The 17,950-nt window shown below is 43.2% G+C and overlaps 1 protein-coding gene across 3 annotated transcripts in view; it reads left to right on the forward strand.

Moving 5' to 3' along the window:
- Positions 1 to 17,950, forward strand: part of nacc1a (nucleus accumbens associated 1, BEN and BTB (POZ) domain containing a) — a 28,377-nt gene that overhangs the window by 1,364 nt on the left and 9,063 nt on the right. For 2 of the 3 annotated variants that reach the window (XM_079520298.1, XM_079520297.1), the window contains exons 2-5: positions 6,796 to 6,949; positions 9,658 to 9,933; positions 10,530 to 11,157; positions 16,555 to 16,725. In XM_079520298.1, coding sequence (XP_079376424.1) covers positions 6,824 to 6,949; positions 9,658 to 9,933; positions 10,530 to 11,157; positions 16,555 to 16,725 — 1,201 coding nt within the window. In that variant the 5' untranslated portion in view covers positions 6,796 to 6,823. The remainder of the gene's footprint in view (positions 1 to 6,795; positions 6,950 to 9,657; positions 9,934 to 10,529; positions 11,158 to 16,554; positions 16,726 to 17,950) is intronic. The other variant, XM_079520299.1, reaches the window with a different exon arrangement.

Consider the following 17,950-nt stretch of genomic DNA (forward strand, 5'->3'; position numbering starts at 1 on the left):
TGTCGCCCTCCGGATGCCAGCAGTCCCGGGCAGACAGACTGGCACTGATCGGTGCGGTGCGACCTTATCTACTCCGTTTGATCTGGCATCCTCTCTCTGGCGCTTCCATCGGGGACGGGGAGGAAGGACGCACGTAGTTCACAAGGTATAATATACCCGGACCGGTTCACTGCAGTGCAAAGTGTATAACGTAGCTATTATAACTTAAGGATTAAAGTTGTGTCAATATATACAGTAGAAGTGTGTTGCATTTGGTATGCTGCGTATGCACCATGGTATCCAGCTTCAGTACAACTTGAATTAATGTACCTTGTGGTTTGATAAGACGAGCAAGACAGCCATATTGTAGGCATGGGCACTTGAACCAGGAAATGAGAGAGAGAGAGAGAGAGGGCATCTACAGTATAGGCTACCTACCAGTATCTCCCTACTAATAATCAACATAGCAATGTGAATTACTTTAGCTGTTGCTGTTTTCAGACTTGGACTTGGATGAAGTGGAAAATGTTCTTTAGACTTAATATAAGTTCTGAAATATGTTGGCAGCCGGCCCTTCATAACATAACATAAGCCCTTCAAATGCTGGCAAAACATTCTGCAGGCTTGCTATGAAAAGACTTGGTCTTGAAGTATGTTGTATGTTTGACCCACTTTTCTCGCCAGGCTGTGTCTTTGCCGGCTGGTATGAGATCTAAGCCACAGGGTCAGCTTGGGTTAACTTTTATTTTCATTGGTGCTATTGTACTCTAACTTTATATCTTTAATCAAATTAAGACCCCAGAATGATCCCACTCTTCTCCAGAAACAGCCCTTCTGCAGGCCCCACAGCCTTTCTTTGCCACGCACACACACACACACACACACACACACACACACACACACACACACACACACACACACACACACACACACACACACTGTCACACTCCCGGGGCAAACTGTGCAAACACGCCCCTGCTCTCAGCCCTGTGTGTGTGTGTTCTTGTGTGCACATGTGTGTGCACGCTGTGGCTCCCTTTGCCAAACTGTAAACAAGCAGTATTGTCTAATGTGTGTGTGTGACTCAGTATGGCTTTTGTGGGTTTGTTTGAGTTTGTGTGTGCGCATCTGTGTTTTAGTATGAGAGAGAGGGAGCTTGAGAGACACAGAGACAAAGAGAGCATTTCTCTTTACCCCGGAGCTTGGCTGAAGCCCAAATGAAAGGCTTTGGATATGATGGGGCGGATCGCTGCAGCCTTCATCACAGTCACACTAAAGTTGGTACACTTTACACACACACAACAAGATCCTGAGCGTTAATTTAACTCAGAGAGTGTACAAGTGGACCCATATTCATTGTCAATGTTTACACTCCGAGTTAAATTAAAGCAGGAACTTATTTTAACGAATACAGTATAATTTGAACCAATCTGTGTATGGTAGATATAATACATTAACAATCACGCCTGCAGTGGTTAGAAGTGGCTTCCACTTCCATTGAAAATTGTAGACGCTGGTATCAGTCTGTCAGGTATAGTCCGGGAGCGAAAGGGTGATTTTTGGCTGAGCGTGGTTTCGTCAAGTTTGTTTCTCAACTGATTCTTGTAGCTTCACTAGCTTGGGGTCACCTCTTAAGAATTCAAGAGGGTGCCCAGTGATATCCCTTGAGCATTCTTTTGTTATTAACCCCTTAATGCCCGAAACACTGAAAATCCACCCAAAATAGAGTTGTATGGTATTTAATGCAAAATACTTGGTCTAAATGCATCAAATTGGCTTTCTACAGTGTTTATGAATTATGATATGCACAATGAATTGGATTTATGATTAATGCATTATTAATTAATGCATATTAATCCCTTCATGCCAAAATTCCCATAAAATAATTAGCAACAAAAGTTCGGGAACTTAACTTTGGTCCATTATTTCTCCACTTTAATAATACCAATTTGTGGAATGAGCAACACAGCTAAACATGTGGGTAGCGCCTCCAAAAAATGTGCCAAAATGGCAAGTGGTTGGTATTCAACCCTTTGCTATGAGTTGCTTAGTGGATTGGATGATTGAACTCTCCCACAGTAATAAGGGGGGACGAAACATATTGGCCTAATGCATTAATCATAAATCTAATTCATTGTGCATATCATCCACATTCATAAACACTGTAGAAAGCCAATTTGATTCATTTAGACCAAGTATTTTGCATTAAATACCATAACTCTATTTTGGGTGGATTTTCAGTGTTTCTGGCATTAAGGGGTTAATAACAAAAAAAATGCTCAAGGGATATCACTGGGCACCCTCTTGAATTCTTAAGAGGTGACCCCAAATCAGTTGAGAAAAAAAACAAGTAGGGATTTTGTTATCAGTTTTCTAGAAATTTGGTCTCCAAAAAATAAATCCTGTTCAAATCCTGGGTATGACATGAGTATGACATGCAATTTATGGATTGCAGCTCTACCGCTCAGGACTTTAGTGTATCATATTATGTGCACACATGCTTGTTAGTTTTGGGTATGTTGTTGTTCGATCCACAGTTGGTATCCGTATACTGACATACATTGGTTGTCATTCTTTGTAGAGCCTAATCGATGCCAGATTCTTGGGTCCAAAATAAGGATGACAGGTTAAAAGTGTAAAAAAACATTGGGACAATGCCAATACAGAAAAACCTTAAATATTGTCTGATATTACGGTCTTGCCCTAATTTCTTCTTTTTCAGGGGTTGCCAACTGCTTTTTTTTGTCGTTTGGTTGATTTTTATTTGAAGATTATAAAATATACATAGGGGTTTATAACCTTAGTCAGCAATAAAGTAAGTAATAATGACTCATTTCCACTACTGTCCTCATCAATCTGTGTAACAGTATAGTCAATGTGGGGTCCAGGAACCCCCAGGGATCATTGAGAAGTTTCCAGGGGCCAGGGGGGACCCCATCTAAATGGTCTTGATTTTGAGGAACCAAATTGACACTTACGGGTCTGTAACTTAGAGAGTGTACAAATGGAACCAAATAGACCCTTACTCCGGGTCCATTTGCTTCCTTTAGCACAATCTCATTAATGCTTAGAATTTTTTAACCTCACTTTTTAAGCCCATGGCCAATCAACACACACACACACACACACACACACACACACACACACACACACACACACACACACACACACACACACACAAATATATATAGTTTGGGGGTCCATGGACTATTGCATAATAAACTGAGGGTCCCTTGAAAAATCACACTTGTGTGAAGTGAGGCGCGCTCTGATCATCATACATCACATTCCGTGCTCAGCCAATCAAATCATCACATTCCGTGCTCATGCACAAACACACAAAGCTGTGCATAGGCCCTCAAACAATGGTGAGAATCACTGCTGTAGGCCTATAGCATTGGCTATTAGTGTATACTGTCTTTGTTAGCTGGGACTCTCTCTTGTATGCATGAGAGAACATTTGCACTGCGTCTGCTTATGCTGCCTTTTGAATGTCAGTGTGGTTGAAGTGGGCATGAAAGATGTAGCCACTTAACAGTACTGAGACATATGCCTGCCTAGTCTGCACAGTGCATAATATTCATTTCCAAAGTAAAAGTAAACATAGGTTCTGTATTACAAAATGTTTACAGGGCATGCATGCTCTCAGAGGGTACAGGGTGATGTGGTATGTTTATCTTGGATTGTTTATGGAAAATGAATTGACACATGCTATATGGTGTTTGTTTAGGCCACTCTGGCGTTTGCACATAGAATACCAGAACATGACCCAGTTATCTAAGGACACTGGATTTTATAGGCCTAGTCACTGAGAAAAAGTGCAATAAAGAGCCAATGAAGAACAGGATTAAGGCAACACAGAGATTACCTGTTGAAGTTTTAATAAAACTGTTCCTGTGAATCCTGTCTCAAAACAAATTACTATTGAATTAGGCATAATCGGTAGGAATTTGTGAAGCAGTTTATTGGGAGGATGGGTCGACTGCATCAAGTGATATAATGTTGCCTTTACTTAACTGTAGTTAATTTTCTGGAAGGATTGGGGTTTGGCAATGCTGGTTCACAGAACTTCTTGGTTGTAAAATGCATGCCCTGGGGCAGAGACGTGCTGGCCATTGGGAAATCCGGGACAACTCCCGAACGGCCGGTCCAGTCCAGGCCGGTCTGGGCCTATAGTCTTTATAGTCCTACTGACTGATTTTCCCATGGTTGTCTCATCACTTGGTTTGATCAAGCTAGAATTTCTGGACTTTGTTTCCTGAGCTACTAAAAAAATCCCTTTTGTGTAAAACAATGCAGCACTGTCTTCTGTGGCAGGTATAAACATGACATCCATGGACAATGATTTTAGGTCACTGTAGGACCTAAAGTGACCTAAAATGCGCTCGCACGCCCTTGATTCGTCTGTGTTTCGTTTTCGTTTTGCATCAATTCGCTAGAGGGCCTCCGCAACTCCACTTCCTTGAATTATGGGCCCAGCACGTCCCTGCCTGGGGAATGCAATCTTTTTGTGCCCATGCTCAGGGCACAGAAATGGGCAAGTCAAACACGTCATAACCTTGTAGATCTATTATTAAAATGCTCAAGATATATATCTATTTTTCATATTTTGAGCATTTCACTGTTTTTGGAAATTTGTAAAAACAAAACAAAACTAGAAAAAGTGCCCTTCCGGGCACAGGTCTCCACCAGGAGGATAGGAGTGTGTGTGATGTTTGGCAAAATGTTTAGGAGGATGTTTTTTTTTTTTTTGCAACAATTTTCTTCATTTTGTTGAGGAAATGCAGAGCCAGATCACTCATAGCATCTCTGAGGATAGAATTCTGGATGAGCAGGATATGTGCAGCATTTTGTACAAAACGGGCCACTCCTGAAAACTTTGGAAGGCAATCAGTGTACAATCTGAGAAATCCAACAGACTCGTCTTGATCACACGACTACAGATATCATGTGTACCGATTGCCATTTCTTCATACGCCTTTGATTGCAATTGGATGATTTGAGGCATTTTGTTCCAAAAATGTGTTTTGCAAAAATCAACCTGTTGGTGGCGCTATAACAGGCCAATGTGAAAAGGGTGGGATATAGTCCTCAGCCTAGTAAGAAAAAGTGTGAAAGATTTCACGTAAATTGCATGCTGCGTTCATGATTTGAGGCTATTGTTCAAAACGGGGCAATCTTGCAAACTGTGAAAGCCAATTATAGCCAATTAGGATGGAATACTACTTGACTTGAGCACATGACCATAGAGATACTGTGTAACGATTTGTGAGATTTTTGGACAGAATCTGGAGGAGTAATATCAAAAAATGTGTTTTACAAAAGTCGGCCTCCTGGTGGCGCTATAAAAGGCAGATGCGGAAAATGCAGGTCAAAGGTTTGTCCTTGGCCTCTAGGGAGTGTGCATGCAACGTTTCACGCAGATCGGTGCAGTTGTAGGTAAAAAATGTGAAAAGCTGCCTCATGGTGGCGCTATAACTGGCCGTTCTGGAAAATGTGGGGCAGAGGTTCATCGTTGGCATCCAGGGAGTGTGTGTGCAAAGTTTGGCATCGGCCGGGTTAACGGTGCCGGAGATTAGCTGTACACAGACGGACGGAAGGAAGGACGGACGGACACACACACGGACGGAGTGCAAAACATACTCTCTCCCCATGCCTTCGGCCTGGTGGAGACAAAAAACAACAACTAAAGACTAAAAACCTTAATTTAAGCATGTAATGAAAGTGGTTACAATTAAAATTTATTTTTTAAGAAAACATTATATTATATTATATTATTATATTATAGGTATAGAAAGTACAAAGTACAACGATTGTTTTTGTATAGTTTCTGTATATTGCAGTAATAATACGTGGTCAAAATCTCATGATGGAACATTGGACTGGCCAGTGTTCCTTGGCACACTGTTTGGGAACCACCGTCAACCACTGCCTTGGGGTACTAATAATGCATGTTGTTAAGCATTTATCATCTTTAGAGTGTGTTATGGAATTGTTTTTGCTGCCCATTTATGCAACACTTCCCAATTCATTTTGGTCTGTCTAGACCAAGTCAAATTGAGTTAAGTGGGTGGACATCTGTCTGGTATGTACTGTAGCTCAGTGCTGGACAGTAATAAAGTAGATTTACCTAAATACCGAAGTAAATGTTTTGAGAATCTGTACGAGTATTTGTATTTTTGGATACTTATGACTACATTTCAAAGACAAACATTGTACGTTTGACTCCACTACAGTTCTAGGAAGAGGGGAAAAAAGTACATTAAGAATTAGCAACTTAAACCTTCAATGCATTGCACTGCAACACTTTGTCAGCTTGTAGATGTGCTATTTTCACTATTATTGATATTTTCTCCATTAAAATTTACTTTTGGATAATTAAGTATTATTTAAAAGTAAAAATTTTACTGAAATTCTTACTTGTAGTGGAGTAATATTTTACCATGTATCTATACTTTGACTCAGGTAGCCTACTGGAGTTAAGTACTTCTCCACCACTGCTGTAGCTACATGGGCTGTGCAGGCCACTGTTAATCAGCTGTTTTCTGCCTTGTTGACTATATTACCTAACTGAATATAAATATTAGATTTTCAGTCTTAACCTGAATTTGCTTTCTCACATTGTCTATACACACGCACGCACGCACGCACGCACGCACGCACGCACGCACGCACACACACACACACACACACACACACACACATACACATATATCATAATGAAGTCCATAAAGAACTCTGCTTTTTGTCCCCGTCTTCCTTTGCCTCACCCTTACTTTCTGCCTTCCTTCATTCTCTCCTCCGTTCTTTCTCTAGACTCTGCGGTGGTGTATGTGGGCGCACCATGGCCCAGACCCTCCAGATGGCGATCCCAAACTTTGGCAACAACGTTCTTGAATGTCTTAATGAGCAGCGGCTACAGGGCCTCTACTGTGACGTCTCTGTGGTGGTCAAGGGCCACGCCTTCAAGGTGAGACCAAGTTTAACCCCTTAGTGAAGAGGCTAAATAATGGTGCATTTATGTAGTGCTTTTATCCAAAGTGCTTTACGTTGATTGTGCATTACATTCACCCGTTCAGTTGACACGCATTCATACACCGATGGCGGAGGAAACCATGCAAGGCACCAACCTGCACATCGGGAGCAATTAGGGGTTCAGTCTTGCTCAAGGACACTTCGACACTAACTCTGGGAGAGCCGGCATTTAACTGGTTCCCAATCGGCTGTTCTACCAGCCACTGTACCCCTGAGCCACTGCCGCCCCTAGGCTAGAATGTTTACTGTGAGACGAGACCTATTCGGACGGCTTCATGAAATGTCACATACTGTGATTGGTTGGGAAGATGCTCCAGGCTACATACATGTCCTTTATGTTTGTGGCAACGCTGTTGTGTCGGCGAGTCACGGTATGAATGCTCAAAACTGTCGGTTGACACTATTCGGTAAAACATATATTGGCCTTAAGGCTCAGATGACAGCCAATCCCATTAGCATGTTTAGAGTTTACATACTGTAGTACACATAGTGCATGCATAAACTTTCCTTAATGATGATCTGGTTTCAGTACTTATTTATGATGTATTTTCTCTATTATTAAGGTTATTGTAGCGGACTAGTGGGCCGGGGCGGGGGTCGCGAGGCATGGCCAAAGCAGCCACACCTCACAAGCCTCAAGGCCCCACCTGCCTTTGATTTAAGATATTTAAAATGCACTAAACGCAACAAGGACATATCAAAACATTTTTTCATGATGAGACAATAACCTGATAATACCTATTGCAAGCACGTTTAAACTTTAAAGTCTCTGCAAGTTGATTTTCTTGCCGCACTGAAATTAATGGAAACATTGGCTTCCTCAAAGATCAATCAAACCACAGTAAGCCATGGAAAATGTCAGTAATGTCAAGTATACAGTGAGTCGTGGTCAATAAGCTAAACATTTCAAACCACCGGTATGGACCAAAGGAAACAAATCATTGAAATATTTTATAGGCGTGTAAATTCTAAACATCTTCATGTGTTTATTACGCCTCCCCATAAGAGCATGAGTTTTCCTCTCAGACTCTTAGAATGGCGTCTTCATAGGGTCAGTTGAGAAGGACTAACATTCCACCCCTATTTTCATGGCATCTTAACTCTTTCTCATAACAGCTTTGTCACTGTGAAGTACTGTATATCATGAAATAGACTCCAAAACAGCTATTGTACAGAACTTTACCTGGACAATGAAATGGGTTACAACATTTATTTACCCGTTTACTTATCTTATTTAATAAGATAGATCCAAATTATGAATTTGTACGGTTGGATGACTCGGAGAAACTGAAACGTCTATTTCAAAATTACATCTTTTCATTTGCCTCTTTCCTCATATCAGGCCTGGTCAATGAGGAGGAGGGCCATTTACATGGATTTTTTTTATTTGTTTTCATTTTGTTCAAATAATAATGTACAAATATTCATTTATGTATTTAAATAATGCAAGATGGAATATAAACAGGAAGGACTGTACAGGACTGTACTGTCCTGTACACTGAAGGACTGTACTGTATTCTGTTAAATGTGTCATATAATCCCATATGGGATGGGCCAAAGTGGCATGACACGAAGATCATTCATTCATTCATTCATTCATTCATTCATATTGTGTGTAAATCAGTGTTGCATTGGTCATTGCACATGATACCACACCGTCCCACCAAAGATTCTTCAGGAGCACGTGCGCACACACATGCATCGATTAAAAATAATCCTAAATTCACAGTCACACATCAACAAAGTTTACAAAGTCTTCTGGAATGAGCCTGGATTCATATCAAGGGTCCATTGTGTGACCTGCTAAAATCCTGTAGGTGTTAAGCGACGTGCGCGTGACGTCATTAAAATAGCATCCCACCAAAGATAAAATCACCAATGCAATACTGGTGTGAATTGATATCAAGCTGTTGTGTGGAATACCAGACCAAAATATATTGAGGCTCTCGGGCGGAAACCTTGTTTGTCCAAATCAAGACATGGAAAAAAATAACCTGTGTTCCAGTGGATACGAAACAGTATTATTAACATTATCTTGTTAATACTTTTTATTCGTTAAATAGTTATGAAATCCACTGACAGACATAACCACTTCCAAGCTAGATGTTGTCTCTCTCTATATGTCATTAATTATCGGCGCACAACGCAATGCTTGTAGATGTACTATTTTTGAGTGGTGCAACCACTCCAAGGAACAGCAATGTCCGTGTCCGTGTGACACCTATGTGACTCGTGTTAACCTATGTTTGTGTGTGACTCATGTGTGACTCATGAGTACCAGTAGGGGCGCTGTCGTGCCAGAAACAGAGAGAGAGAAATAGTGCTGCACTGTTGCCTGCTAATGAGAGAGAGAGAGAGAGAGGGGGGGGGGTGTAAGGGGGGGAGTTGCACCACTCAGTTGTGATTTTTGCATGGTTCGTGACTTCACTACTTTGCAACTGCCCCACAGCGACAGTATACGACTAATTATTTGTATTATTTTTGAGGCCGTGAGGAAGGGCATATTAAAAAAATAAAAAAATAAGTGAAGTAAGCCTGTACTGTATTATGTACGTGAAAGGTAATAGTGTCGATACAGGAGTTAATGAATAGACACTTTAGCAGTGGCAGCGTCACCCATAAACTTGTGCTCTTCCACCCCAGGCCCACCGAGCTGTCCTGGCCGCCAGCAGCTCTTATTTCCGGGACCTTTTCAGCAGCACCAGCAGTGGCGGTGGAGGTGGCAGCAGCTGTGGGAAGAGCCCCGCTGTGGTGGAGCTGCCGCCGGCTGTGCAGCCCCAGAGCTTCCAGCAGATCCTGGCCTTCTGCTACACCGGCCGTCTCAGCATGACCGTGGGAGACCAGTTCCTCCTCATGTACACCGCCGGGTTCCTCCAGATCCAGCAGATCATGGAGAAGGGCACCGAGTTCTTCCTCAAGGTAAACACTGCCGGCTGCTATGCCAGGTCCCGTATGGCAGTGGTTCTCAAACGTTTTTATGTCCAGGACCCCCAAATTTATATATGCATTTGGCCGTGGACCAAATGCATATATAAATGAAGTGAGTATGGGACCCCCATACAAGATTTGTTCTTCAAAAATATTTAACATTTTTCAAAGAATGACAATAGCAGATCTACAAGCTCACAATGCGACATGCATTGAGACGGCTCATCGAACCGCCTGAGCTCGCTCGGCGGGGCCTCTCGTGGCTCAAGTTCGCTTGCCTCCATTGAGGTAAAAAACTATACTTTATTGGCCCAAAAGCGGTGTGTTTTTTGGTAGACGAGAGGCAGTCCGCATGCGTCACAGGCGGTATAGGCTTTTGTATGTCGCTCCCTGTACGCGATTTTGAGAACCACTGCCATATGTGTTGTAGCAGAAAAGATTGGGCTTTGTCTGACGAGAAGTTTAGAAAAAACTGGGTAAAACAATAACTTCTCTATGAACTCTGAAGTCTAGTATTCTGCAATGTTCTTTTGTCTCTGTGAATTGGTGCGACCTGACACGGCGTTGATTCCCACGTGAACCCATAGGTGTCCTCGCCGAGCTGTGACTCGCAGGGCTTACACCCGGAGGAGGCCCCACCCTCTGAGCCCCAGAGTCCCGTCACTCAGACCGGCGGGAGCAGCGGAGCCCGCCCCGCCCCCTGCTTGACGCCGCTCCCCATGGTGTCGCGGGTGAAGACGGAGCAGCCGGCCAGCCAGGCGGAGGCGGCCTCCCCTTACTCGGTGGTGTGCACCCCCGTGGCAAAGCGGCTGTGGGAGGGCGGCAGCAGCCGGGACGGGGGCGGCTCGGGGGGCGGGGGAGGAGGGGGTCTGCGGAAGGCGGCTCGCTTTTCCCAGGAGTCGGTGCGGGGCAGCGCCATCCAGGGACTGGTCAACATGGGTACGGCGGGCGCCACCGGGCTCGGCCTGGGCGGCGTGCCGACAGGAGGAGGAGGGTTTGGCAGCAGCAGCGGCCACAATGGGAGCTCCGTGGCGGGCCTGGCTGTGTCCGAGGGAGCCAGCCCCGGTACCATGAGTGCCTACGCCAGCGACTCGCCCATTAGCTACCACGACGATGAGGAGGAGGAGGAGGGGGTCGACGAAACCGCCGAGGAGCAGTACAGACAGATCTGCAATATGTACACCATGTACAGCATGCTCAACGTAGGTGCTGCAGGTAAGGAACTGGAGACACTGTGTGAGTGTGAACTACAGTACTGAGGAGGGCTACAAGGTGTGGGTTAAGCCTGATTTATACTACAGTATATACGATGCAAGGCATTGTGAGCTTATAGATTGCTTATTTTCTGCGCACAACGCTGTATGAATTAAGTATTGCATTCACACTCATTTGTTATTATTGCACTTGTGTGTCAAACTCTGACTTGAATTGTTCAATGGTGTTAAAGACAATGGGCCTCATGCGCCAACCGTTCTTAAGAAGTTCTTAAGAGGAAATTTGTTCTTAGACCCACTTAGGACGTTTTTAAGAAGGTTTTGGGATCCCTCAATCTTTTCTTAGCTGTGATTTGTTCGTAGGTAAGAACAGAATCTACGCACACTGTAGAGCACTCTTAGGGTGCCTTTTTCGTTCTTAAGTGCAATCTGAAAACATAAAGGAAAAACAGCGCCATCTGCATGATGCTCAAAGTTTGGTCTGAGGACCTCAAGGGGTCCTTGAGGAAGTTCCATTCAGTCCACAGCAAAATATGGAACATTTTACCACTTTAATCCCATTTTATACTTGACAATACTGAAAATAGTCAATCTACAAGCTCACAAACGCGTCCCATTACTGCCCATTTTGAGCTTGTAGATCGGCTATTTTGATAAATCTTCAAAGCATTTCCCTAGCAGAAAATATTTTCATATGGGGGTCTGCAGAATGCATGTCAATTTGGGGGTCCTTGACATGAAAATGTTTGAGAACCACTGGTTTAGAGTTTACAACCCAACCCAAACAAATGCACCATACCCACCACATAATCACCCCCCCCCCCCCCCCCCCAAATTGACTATTGTGAGATAAATAATAAAATACATTCATGAATATTGAAAATATGAAAATTTCTGTTCACTTCAGTACCTCCACAGTATTATTGATTTTTAATGTTTGGAGTTTGGTGTTCCACCATATTTAGACTTTAGTTTAGGTATTCTTGACTTCACTCAACTTTATTTCTATGTGTGAGGTCCTGTGATTTCTGTGTGCTGCAATCACACACAGGTGTGACTGCAGGCAAGGCCATGGAGTCATGCAAAACCACACCCACCTGGGTGAACACAGGTAGGAAAGTGAATTCCCAATGCCTTATATGGGATTGGTGGGGTGGTTCCCTATGGTAATGAGGATGCTAATTAGGATATATGGGGCGTCTACCTATGATAATTTGAATGAACTGGCACACCCCTTCAAGTTACGAGGATTTGGATTCATCATCATAAGAACATGCCTACGAACAATTCTGCCTACTTAAGAACGTTTCATGAATCTGACTGGACTACTCTTAGGAATTCACTTAGGAAGAAATGTAAGAGGAAAAGTTAGGAACTTATTGGCGCATGAGGCCCAATGGTCCTCATTCACAAAGGAGAAATACGCCACAGTGTAAAGGTGATGCGTATTGATATCGTATTCATCCGAACGTTGAAGCTACTTTCCCGTGCAATTCAAAGAGTGGTGTGTACGACAGGTGTATGTCATAATGAATGCGAGCGGGTGCCAAGTGATCGGAAAATCACCCGACAACTCATGTCACACCATAAAAGGCTTCAAGCATGACTCAGCAGACAGCAGTTTGTCTGAGATCTGACAAAAAAAGAAAAAAGGCTTTGCAGCTCAAATGAAATGGAGGTCCCTGATGGTGGAACAACAACAACATAATTATATTTTCCAGTGACTAGCGGCTTCACAAATTACAATAAAAATGATTGCTGGAAAGAAATCACAGCCGCGGTCACTGCTGTATATGAATATAGCCCACACTCTATTCATTTAATAATTCTACACAGGAGCAGGACCACAAACAAGCCCTCATAAATTAGGGCTTTGATGTTATATCGTTTTTGCACCATTGTATACTCGTAGACCTACCACTGTAGGCTACTATATATGTACAAACTGACATCAATCCATCAAAGGACACCAAAGGAAATTAAAAGATTTCCAAGCGGTGAACGCGTGCTCCGCAATTTATTTATTTAAATTCGGGACCAAGGCGGGTGCTCACTCACACCTTTGCAGAGGTAAAACATATATCCGATATTTTTATCGGATATATGTCAATGCAGCCTGCATTGATCCATGCGGGGAAGTCGTCTTTTGAGAGAGAGAGAGAGAGGGAGGGAGGGGCATGGGCCCTCAAGACACTGTCTTGAGGGCCTACAGTGAATAATTATAGGCCTACCTCGTAGACCTGGGATCCTCTTGTCTGAAGAAATTATAATCCAGTGAGTTTAATTGAGGTGGGCCTGCCGGCCTACATTTTCAACCCCACCAGCTCAATTTGCGCAGCTGGTTTCCTTACCAAATGGTAAGAGTTAAACTATTCTGTGTGTGGCATCCATGTGATTTAACATACATTATTATAAATTAATACCACGACGCAAATGGAGGCAGATATAGGTGCTTGCAGCAAAGGCATTAGGCCTACGTGAAACTTTAATTGGCTGAGTCTCTGTCAACATGCTGATGCCAATCAATAGGCTAATGTGGTCGGCCGCAGTAAGTTAGTAACCCTCGATTTTGCTTGCAGGGGGGGAGATAGGAGAGCCGATCTACAAGCTCACAACGCGTTGCACTGTCTGCCGAGAGTGCAGCGCAATCGCGCATGCTAGAAATATCCTAATAAATAAATAAAAAGGCGTCGGGCTCGGGGGCAGTTTCCGTATGGGACTCTAGGCCAACTTGCCTCTAGAATGCATGCATATAGGCATATACAAGTGATACTTGGCTTTTATATAGGCTATATCATTTTTTATGTGCTGACCAATGTTGGGGACACATGCCTACATATTTTATCTGAGATTTGGGAACTTTTTATTGATTCAGCATGAAGACTAAAGCCTTCTACGCAAGCGTATGGCCTTTACACTACCATGAGAGCTGGCGTAGCTATGTGCGGAGTTTCCGATCAACCAACGTCACCGTCAAGTTCACGGAGATGGCCATGAATTCCCACGTAATGTGGGAATCCACGTAAATGCCTGTCCGCTCACGCTCCGCTCACGTAACGTCACGTTTATGAGCGTAAATGTCGTTGTGAATGAGGACCATTCTGTTCTTTTAGTTATCCCACAGATGCCTGCAACTTAAAGTGATGGAAGGATAAATCACAAACCGTTAGTATTGTAAGATATTTTTGGTCGTTCACTACTACCCGTGGTTGGCATGATAGTTTGTCATAGACTTACAGAGAATACACTTTGAACATTTGGGAAAAGAACCCAGAACCCAATTTACTTCAAAATAAGACACAAAATAGGGACACCAGGTTGAATGTGGTTAATGTATGTACAGCGAGCTACACATAGTTTAACACTGCATCATCGGGGCTGGAGCCAGGATTTTAGAAATACTGAGGTCACTCTTAGCATTCCCCCACCAAACCAGAATGTTTTGCAGACAACCGTATAAATCTATGCATTTTAAGGCATTTGGAGAGCAACAACAAACTTGTTTGTTTGTTTCCAACTCCAGTTGTGTGCGTGCGTGTGTGCGTGCGTGCGTGCGTGCGTGCGTGCGTGCGTGCGTGCGTGCGTGCGTGCGTGCGTGTGGTCTACAAACAAAATAAACAAACAATGCAGTGGTTGCTTAATAACCAACATGCAATTAATAATAGCCTGTTAAATCATTTGGGTTACATATGCCAAAAGCCATGAAGTATAAAGGATAACATTTTACATGACTGTTGCATTAATAAGGCATATACATTATTTTAGTTATGAAATGAAATGATTACTATATTTACCCAGGGTATCTGGGCTAAGCTCAAGAACTTGTTTCCAGCCAGGCCCTGCTCATAGAACACATTTCATCGTAGTGGTTCAATGCCTTGTTCAAGGGCACTTCAGCGGTGGTAATTTTAACGTGTCGGACCGCTGATTCGAACTGGCGACCTTCCGGTATCAAGACCGATCCGCTATCCGTTCGGCCACCGCTGCCACTAGAGTCTAGACCGGGGACTATACTTGGTTGCTCCTTTTTTCTCTCTACACCAAATTTATTCACAAAGATAGCAAAGTCTCCACATACAAGTTGCCAACAACGTAATTTAAATAATGGCAGGGAGGAAAAGTAGGTGCTACTGGAGGTTGGTGCCTGATACGTCCACGCACATGCTAGCCTGGCCCAAGCTGCCTGGGGCAGCACAATATGGACAAAGGTTCATACAGTATCTCAATATTTATGCCAATAGCGATACAATATACAGTATGACTATGGGTTCACATTTGTTATTTTCCATTTTAAAATAGTAACAGTGAAAACCAAATATCCTTCAATAGTTTTTTTGTTCAGTGCACACTCCTGTGAGGTTATAGGGAGTGTGACGGGTTGTGTCACATATGTCATGGAAAACAACTACATTATGCCATTGTGGTGGTATATGTTTCTGACGTTTAGTCTCGTGCTGGCCAATTCAGTCTCGGTGGTGCGCCTAGACTGAGCTGGTCTGGTTGAATCGCTGAATGGTAAACATCCTCAGCCGAGCCTGTGGTTTTATTTTTTTCCCCTCAGTCAGCTCAGCTGTGCTAGTAGGTCTTGGTTATACTTATCCCAAGGATTCATGGAAATGTAGTCAAAATAGGACGAACCTAACCTCAGGTTGTTTAAACCCCACCTGATGTGCAGTTGTGTAATTCTGACCAATAAATATTCCCAAACCTCATAAGTCCTTGATTAATTAATTATTATTGCCTGTTTAGATAGATGCTAGTTATTCTATCCAGAGTATATCAGGTACTTGTTCACATATGCTACAGGCAAGTCGTTAACAATGCAAGTCACGAATACAACCTCAACCGTGTAATAACTGTGTTCATATACATGGAATATGTGAACAGTTAACTGACTGTACATTACATCTGGATAACATTATACATAGCATGTGAACAACTTACCAACATACATCTGGAGAACATAAGAATCTATCTAAATAAGCAACAAGAAGTGATACAAGGAACAAAGAATGCTAGTAGGGAGTGAGGTAGAGTGTGAAGACATGAGTTATAAGACTGCGGCGGAAGATGGGGCGTGAGTCTGCAGTCCTGACAGGGGGGGGGGGGGGGTCATTCCACAGCTTTGAAGGCAGGGGGAGAAGAGTCAAGGACGCTTGGTGTTGGCCAGGGTGTCGTAGGGAGGGATTGGAGGACGGATGTCCTAAGTGTGTGGGAAGGGATAGGGATGTAGGGCTGGACTATGGGGCGTGCCATGCCACTGGTTTCCTATTCCTTGTAGGTCATTACTAGTGTTTTGAATTTGATCTCACATACTGAGGGAGAAACGTGTGCTTTGCTTTTATAGTATTGTATGCAAATGAACCTTCTTAAACGTTTTTCATCCTCCTCTCTCCAGCAGCCGGTGAGCGAGTTGATGCCCTGCCGGACCACACAGAGACACGGGGACGGATGCGGGGCAGAGACCTGACGTGTCTCCCTACGGAGCTCATATCGCAGATAGGAAACCGCTGTCACCCCAAACTGTACGAGGAGGGAGACCCAGCCGAGAAGTTGGAGCTAGTCTCAGGTTTGTGCGCGCCACCTGTACACATGCAGCAATGCTAATGTGTGTATTATGTGACAACCATGGGTGTAGCGAGCGCTGAAAATGTGTGGGGGAGGGGCCCGGGCCACCCCTCGTTTCTTAACCAGTGATATTTATTTGTATGACAAATGGGCAAAAGGAACATAAACCAGCAGAAATAATCACCATACATGTAACCCAGTTCCGAACTCAAATGACAGTAGCCTAAATAATAAATAATACATTAATAATTGGGTTAGGGTTATTGAAAAATCAGTGTATGGTATACAATATTATGTGCAAGTGAAACTATGCACATGATCACTGAGGTTTCTTTTCAGAGCTATTATCTCGAAATCATGGCAAATGCAAACGATTTTGTGATCCAGTTTTGGACCAGCCAAGCATTTGTCAAAAGGCTGCTGCCTTTACAATGGACTCTGCTGGTAGTTATTTAGCAGAAGTTAACTGATTACTACCAGTGATTACTTGTGTGACAGTGTTGCACGCTGAAAATAGGAAAGCTACAAGTGTGTGTGAATGTGTGTGTTCTGTGAGAATCCTGCTTAGGTGCAATATAACAGTGAAGCGTGGTATGGAATTTCATTGATAATGTGCATTCTCATCTGGACATTCTCTCAGTAAACAATAGATGATGACCGATGTTTTTTGATGTGGTAAAAACAGGGTAAAGTGTGTGTGTGTGGGGGGGGGGGGGGGGGGGGGTCTAAACTCATTTTTAAAAGTGGATGGGACAACATCCCTATTCAGACTTGAATTGGAAATAAAGAACAGGCAAAGTCCTACTATGACAGTTTGGACCCATTCACAATATTTACTTTAAATATCTGGTTCAAAGTCGTGAAACAGTTCAGAATGGAGGACAATCGGGGTGTTGAGGTGGCAGGCTTTTCCTCTTTCAGGACTGCCATGTAGGGCAATGTGTTTTTGAGTTTTGAAAAACTGAAGAATATGTGCATGTGTATAGATAACAAGGACTTTCAAGTACGAGAGTACTTCATGGGTGAGGTGAAAGCTTCTGAGCCGGTGGCCTCAAACGATGATCTCATACAGGTTTTTATACAGGCATATAAACATGAGTCCAAAAGAGCAGTGTCTAGTGTATACAATGCCTTGGTGTCAGCTAGGACTAACTCCACAGAGTACATTAAAACTAATTGGGAAAAAGAGATTACCATCACTACAGAGGAATGGGAAAATATGTGCA

Source organism: Electrona antarctica, assembly GCF_951216825.1.
Source record: "Electrona antarctica genome assembly, chromosome: 14".
NCBI classification, from domain to species: domain Eukaryota; kingdom Metazoa; phylum Chordata; class Actinopteri; order Myctophiformes; family Myctophidae; genus Electrona; species Electrona antarctica.